Source organism: Protobothrops mucrosquamatus, unplaced genomic scaffold, assembly GCF_001527695.2.
Source record: "Protobothrops mucrosquamatus isolate PMUCROS unplaced genomic scaffold, P.Mucros_1.0 scaffold11742, whole genome shotgun sequence".
Classification (NCBI taxonomy): domain Eukaryota; kingdom Metazoa; phylum Chordata; class Lepidosauria; order Squamata; family Viperidae; genus Protobothrops; species Protobothrops mucrosquamatus.
The window spans coordinates 1-7350 of record NW_015397521.1 but is presented as its reverse complement, the minus strand read 5'-3'; the positions used below and the strand labels follow the sequence as shown (position 1 = coordinate 7350).

General features: G+C 37.6%; 1 protein-coding gene across 1 annotated transcript; it reads left to right on the top strand.

Moving 5' to 3' along the window:
* Positions 1 to 1862: 1862 nt before the first annotated feature.
* On the top strand, positions 1863 to 7289 carry LOC107301346 (conserved oligomeric Golgi complex subunit 6-like; the record flags this gene model as incomplete). The annotated part of the gene is made up of 5 exons (XM_015830584.1): positions 1863 to 1958; positions 2421 to 2479; positions 4938 to 5049; positions 6946 to 7028; positions 7219 to 7289. Coding segments are annotated over exons 1-5 (421 nt in total), but the record flags the coding sequence as incomplete, so codon positions are not given.
* Between the last annotated feature and the right edge of the window lie 61 nt (positions 7290 to 7350).

Genomic DNA, 7350 nt, shown 5'->3' with positions numbered 1-7350 from the left:
TATTGAGCATCGTAGTTTAGCTATCAATGAAGAATTTGTCTACATTTTCAAACAAGTGAAAGAGGTATAGAAAAAATGGAAAAAAAATGAATCGTTCTCCAGATAAACTCATCTGGTAGCTGCTGTGCTGCAGGTTGTTATACAATCTACTGTTTTTCTTATGCATAATTTAATATTTTCGTCAAGTTTTTTTTATTGTCTGTTTAGAAAATACAGTTTAATGAAACAATGTGTACATTATTTGACAAATTTATTCATATAATCAAATTAAAAGATATAAGATGAAATTATGTTTGAGCAGGAGCTCTCTTTTCTCTAATAGGACACCCATCTCTTTTTCTCCTCCCATAATTTCTCCCACTTGTTCTGGAGGTTCCCCAACTTTCTGGAGCAAGTTTCAAGGGCTTTAGATGGCAAGGGAAACTTTTCAATTCTGCTGACAGAAGTAATCTGGGATTTGTGGAGAGAAATAGTTAATGCTCCGAAAATAGTACTGAGTTGAATCCAAAATACTAATGGCTCTTATTATTTATTGATTTAAACAAATGTATTATATTTTTTCTAAAACCTTGTTTTAAGGTATAAAAGGAAAATTTCTCTCAGTAACTAATCCCAGTATATGTTATTTGAACAGATAGTAGGGAGGATAAAGCAGCCAGGATCTTTGGTCTTACTATCTGGGAAATAAGAGGCTGATGGCTGCCACACATCTGGAATGTATCAGGTTGGGGAAATCTGGCTTCAGATTAACTGTGGCACTAGCCTAAACTTTTAGGTTGATAGCTCATAGCCCAACACTTACAACTCATATGCTGACATACAAAAATCCAAATAAAGAGGACACCAGGAGAATAAATTATAGAGAGAGTTGTACTAATAATTCATATTCTAAAATGGAAAAAAATGTGCCAGTGAAACAGAAAATTGCTAGTATGATCCCACATATTCATGGATGGAGAGAATGAAAATGGTTAGAGAGAATAAAAAAAGTAGAGAGTAAGAAAGGGACAGGCTGATAGAGTTCTGAAATCTAAAGAACACCAGAAAAATATTTAGTATCATTCTTTTTTCATTGGACAGTTTTATTTTGTTCAGCTTCCATTAACATTATTACAATGTCCACCAAAAGCTGCATTTTCAAAGATTTTTGAAGCCTGCAGTGTTCTTATTTCAGGCTGCAAAGTCTGTATAAGATAGAAAAACATTTCTTCAGTTATATATTTGAATATCCAGGGGTTGTTGCACCAACATGGGAATCCAAAAGTCATACTTCATGGGAAAAAATTAAGCAAACTGCTGATTGCTGATTATTGTTTCTTATTAATGTACAGTAGAACTGTAGGAAATGTGCTGGTTGAAAAAACTGTCAAAATAATTTGAGGAGATGGGTTCAGGAAAAAGTATGCAAAATCCAAATATAATATTGGCCCATCCCACTCATTCTGGCAGAAGGGACCCCCATCAGCCAAGGAATTTTGGCTGGAGGAGTCCAGGAGAAGAGGCTTTTTTTGCCACGACCCCTGCCCTTTGGAACATCTTGCTACTTGAGGTGAGATCCGGCCCTACCTTTCTGGCCTTCAGGAAGAGCCTTAAAACCTGGCCATGCCGGTTGGCATGAGGCTCTGATGGAGAAACTGTAGGCGGTTGGTGCAGTGACAAAGAAGGCCTCATTGCTGCTCTGTTCAAAACCCATGGTCTTTTAGTCTGTATTTAATCTTTAGTTATTTTAATCTGTTTTTTACATTCATAATTTTTCATATCTTTATATTTTATTATATTGCAAGCTGCCTAGAGTCACCTCAAATGGGTGAAATGGGCGGCATATAAATTTAATAAATAAATATTTTAGGCCACCTGTTATAATGTCTATTTCCATGCAATTTCAGGAGCTTGAAAACATAAATGAAGATGTGCAGTTCATGAGCAATTGCTGCCAGGATATGACTAATCACTTGAAGGTATTGTGCATGTGATGGGGAAAGTGCACATTTTTTTCCTCTGGAAATGTTACTTGCAAGCAATACGACACCACACAGCATTTTTTTTTTATGGCACTGTAAAGGTTGTTCATGAACAGAGGTGCTAAAAGATTTGCGTGAAAAGAAATATTGATGAATTTTTTTGAAGCAGATCTATAATGTATCTGAGTCTGTCCCAGAGTAGTCTTCTCTTTAGCCTGGCAATATTGAATTTGTTCCCAGTTCAAATGTTAAGAAAGCAATATACGTGCAATCATTGTTTTTTTAAAAAATGCTGCAGCCTGTGTCCCAGTCAGTGAGAAGAAACAGGAAATTTTAGACTCTTTAAAGTGCTCTTCTATTCATTCTTACGTATTTAAGTAATACGGTATATAGTATATTTAAGAGTAAAACTATGTCCTTAATAGCAACTCATTTTAATTATCCATATATGTCTTCCAGGCCACTAAGGAGCAAACTCAGGATTTAATTGTCAAAACGACAAAGCTTCAAGCAGAGAGGTAAACGTTTTCCCCTTAAGATAAATGAGAATTGTTTTGTGGATTCCATCGTTCACTTTTATTCTGAATAATAATCTTAGAGCTACTTTACTGTGCTTTATTAGGTACAGCTTTCTCTATTCCTAGAGAAATAATTTCCACTGTATGCTTTGGTAAGACGTTAGTGCATCCTGAAAATCTACTAGCTCTGTTTTTATATCTGATATTTAGGTAATAGGTTTAAAAATGGATGTCATATGAGAAGGAAATAAAAAGAACAGATTGGTTTCAAAATTTCATTTACTAACTGCATTTCAAAATTGCACAGAAGATGAACCTGCGTGAAGAATAGAGAAAAATTAATAAAATACAAGGATGTCAAATTCTAAAATTTAAAACTGGCATTAAAGCAATTCTGGAATAAACCCAAAATATAAGCCAGCAATTATGCAGTTATATAAAATGTGATTTATAGCAGTGTTATTGTATATTGCAGAAGTGGCAAACCTATGGCACGGGTGCCAGAGGCGGCACTCAGAGCCCTCTCTGTGGGCACGTGCGCAGTTGCCCCAGTCCTAGGCCTTCAGCTGGGTTTTATAAAACCTTTTCGCTTTAGGCCTCCGCTGCCATGTGCAAAAAAAAAAGGTTCACTCAATCAGTCAATTTCAACTTCTCGCGGGAAAAAAAAAGACCTTGCAAAATTGGAATTGATTGATTGAACTTTTTAATCCCACCCAGTCTGCCGTTACCACCACAGCCCCGCCCAGCCAATGGGCCACACCCCCAAAATTGGCCACACCCAGCCAATGGGTCACACCCACCCGGCATCCAACGATGCATAAGTGGGTTTTGGGTTGCAGTTTGGGCATTCGGTCTCTAAAAGGTTCACCATCACTGGTATATAGAAAGAATAAAAATAATTTAATATTCAATGAAAAGGCCACAATGCAAGTTTCAAGTAGGCTTTTCTGGGAGAGGAATTTGATTCTATTCTGCTATAGAGTATATATAAATTGTGCTTTACTGGATTTTTTAAATCTGAAAATAATGTACAAAGTATGTTCTGATACAAAGTCCTCCATTTATTGGCCCTGACCCTTCCAATAACATGGCTTTTGCATTTTTAAGTACAAATACACGTGGTAAATGCTTGTTGTGAGTGGTTCAAAAATTGTGATTTTTTTTTAATGAAACCAGTAATTAGATATAAACTTGAGGCTGGTTGAACAATCACAAACTGTCGAGTATTTCCAGACATTTAGTTTATTAATCAGCTGCTTTCTCCTGTTTGTTCATGGATTCCTTCCTTGTTGTTCATGTGTGCCGTTCTAAGAGACATACATGTATATTCTGAATTGCTGTATACCATTTTTAAGTGGATAAAATGTCCGTATTCTGGATGTCTATGTCTCTTTTAACAAATGATAACATTAAAAGTTTTTTTTTTGGAACTTATTTCATGTTAAAAAACACTTTCGAAAACAGAAGCCATCATTTGACATCAGATCCTGATGATTTGAACTCCGCTTCTGAACCCTTGGAAGAGTTCTTTTCCGAGCCCAGAGGAGAGGTGACAGGCTCTCGTGGGGTACAAAAATGGAGCTCGGTTCCGGATGAATTTAAATCCTGTTTCTGTACCCCTTGGGAGAAATTCCCTTCCGTGCGCAAAGGAGAGATGACATCCTTCTGCGGATTGCAGAACTCAGGCTCACATTCTGATGAGTTCTGTTTCTGTACCCCACTGAAGGAGAGTTCCCTCCCATAAACAATAGGCAACATGAAAGGTAGAGCTGCAAAAGTAAGCAGCGCAGTGTGCCTTGGGGCGGGGGAGGCCCGGTGAGGCCTGGCACAGGCCACATAAAAGTATCTCTTCCCCCCCAGAAGCTAAAAAATCAGAAGCTGGGCCTCCCCTCCCCAAGACAGTGCATGCTTCTTATTTGGGACTTGCACTTAACAACCTAAGGATCATTTAACAACCGCAGACGGGACTGCTGGATTTGAAGTCACTGAGTGAAGCAGCCACACGGGCAGTTAAGGGAGATGACACAGACTACTTGTGTCATCTCGCTTAACAACCACTTGGCTCAACCAAGATTCTGGGTTCAGTTTTGGTTTCAAGTCAAAGACTACCCGTATAACCTCCTACTCTCCCTTATGTCCATCTCCTTTTTCTTCCTCTGTTCCGAAGAGGAAAGTGCACTGTCTAAGACAAGGGTAGGCAACCTTGGCTCTTTTATGACTCGTGGACTTCAACTCCCAGAATTCCTGGGTCAGCATGGCTCAGCTTGGAAACCTCTCTCTTTCCCCTCAGCATGGCTGGCTCAGGAATTCTGGGAGTTGAAGTCCACGAGTCATAAAAGAGCCAAGGTTGCCCACCCCTGGTCTAAGACTTTCCTGCTTGAATGGCTGCCACCTCCTAAGCCTATGCGAAATAAATTATAATGGTCATGAACTGAATCAATTTTTTTTTATATTGCAGCCAAAGGTTAGAATTAAAAGCACACATAGCAGATGCCTTCATAGCAGAATTCCAACTTTCTCCAGAGGAGATGAACGTCCTTCGAAGCACCAGAGATCGGCCAGTTACTGAAGTAAGCACTCTAAAATACATACGGTGACCTCCTTTGGTATATTGAATAAAAAGACTTCCTTTTCTGATCACCATTTTCTCTTTGGATAATAGGAATAATTGTGCTACTTGCAGTAAAACTTTCCATAGCAGACATATAAGGGTGGGATTTTTTTTTTAAATCTATCCATTGCAAAGATTCTGGCTAGAAGAGCCTACATAAAAGAATCTTCTGTAATCCAGAGATGGGAGTAGTTAGGAGACAAAGAAATGTTCATAACATGAGAACTGATTATAATCATTTGTGAACAGGAGGGTCATGACTGATATTCGCAATGTCCAGTGTGGAAGTGGTGAAAATAGCTTGATACTATATAATACTGTTTAGTTGTATCCTTGGAAATCATTGTTTAGATTGTAATTGCCTACTGTGTAATTGCCCACCTGGGTGATATTGTTCCATGTTTCTTCTCTTTCCTGTTGCTAGTCCATTGTATCTATTAAAATAATCAGCTTCAAACAGAGGCTGTTATCAAAACAAAGGGAAACTGCTTTCCCTAGCAAACAGCAATAAAATGTTATGGGATGCTTAATCTTTAGTCACAGTAGCAAATAATATGGCACAAAACAAGTATGCTGTACAGCAATCTTTATTTCACACTACAAAACTCTGGCTCAGTATAGCCTATTTCAGTGATGGCGAACCTTTTAGAGACCGAGTGCCCAAACTGCAACCCAAAACCCACTTATGCATCATCGGATGGCGGGTGTGTGTGGCCCATTGGGGGTGTGTGGCCAATTGGGGTGTGTGGCTCATTGGGTGGGCGTGGCTGCAGTGGTAATGGCAGACTGGGTGGGAGTTCAATCAATCAATTCCAACTTTGCAAGTTGAAATTGACTGATTGATTGAACCTTTTTTTTGCACACGGTAGTGGAGGCCTAAAGCGAAAAGGTTTTATAAAACCCAGCTGAAGGCCTAGGACTAGGGCGACAGCCCGTGTGCCCACAGAGAGGGCTCTGAGTGCCGCCTCTGGCACCCGTGCCATAAGTTTGCCACCACTGGCCTATTTGGAATACAATACTGAATAAGTTTGGAATGGGTGAAGTCAGTTTACTTTGGTTTCTAAATTATATGTTTTTGAATGATAGTTCTGAATTCACAGTCATCCAATATACAATGAGATGGTGTCTTCCTTATAGTCCCTCATGTTTGAAGAGTCTGTTTCCAAAGGGAGCAAAACCAATGAAGACCTAATGGCATTTGCCACTCATGAGTAGATTACAGAACTTGTATAGACAATTATAATGAAATACGGGACTCTGTCATACAGAATATATATATATATTTTAAATAACCATATAAATATAGTAGAAACATTTACATACTTGAATATTTGCATTAGACAAATATGGATAGAATTGTAACTATTATTATATTGACATACCAATGTAACATTTTTTTCTTATATTTCTTTTACTTTTTTTGTTAAGGTTTTATTGTTCTTTATTTTCTTCCCTTAGACAATATATATATATATATATATTGCCATCACTATGTTAAAAAAGGGAGCAAAACCAATATATTTTTATCACCATCTAAAGTAACATACATTAAACACAGTTCAGATCCTCTGTGTACAAAGCTGCTTCTCTCTATGCTATAAATGTACAAAATGTTTCAAGTTTAAACCCATTTTAATTTGTAATACCCCATTTTGAGTTTTAAATGCCATACTGCAAGCATGAAACAGCAGTCCCCAAATGTCCAGCCAGCTGGGGATGAATTCTGAAAGTTATAGTTCCAATATAAGTACCAGATGTGCTGCGGTATGATTATTTGAATGTACAATAGCTATGTAAACAAAGTTAGTTTGAATAAAATATCACAACTTTTAATTTTGCCCTTTTTTTATTAAAGGATTTTTTTAAAGTATTGAGGCGAATAAAGCAAATTCACAATGATGTCAAGATTCTTCTGCGCACCAGTCAACAAAGATCAGGGTGAGTTTACACTGTATAAAACAACTGGAACCATCAACTAAGTAAAACCTCATAAATTGAGTTGTTAACATATTGACGTTTATATTGGAAAATAAAAACGTGAAGACAAATGTAAACCCATACGGGCTTAGATGTTTTTGCTTCTTTTATTCACTTTTTGGTAAAGACTTTAAACATGTTAAACCTGCAGTTTGGAGATTATGGAACAGATGGCACTCCTCCAGGAGACGTCTTATGAACAGCTGTATCGTTGGGCACAAGGTATCATAATTATTTTATTTTTTTCATTTGAATATTCTTTCTTGTAGATCAGCGGCTCCCA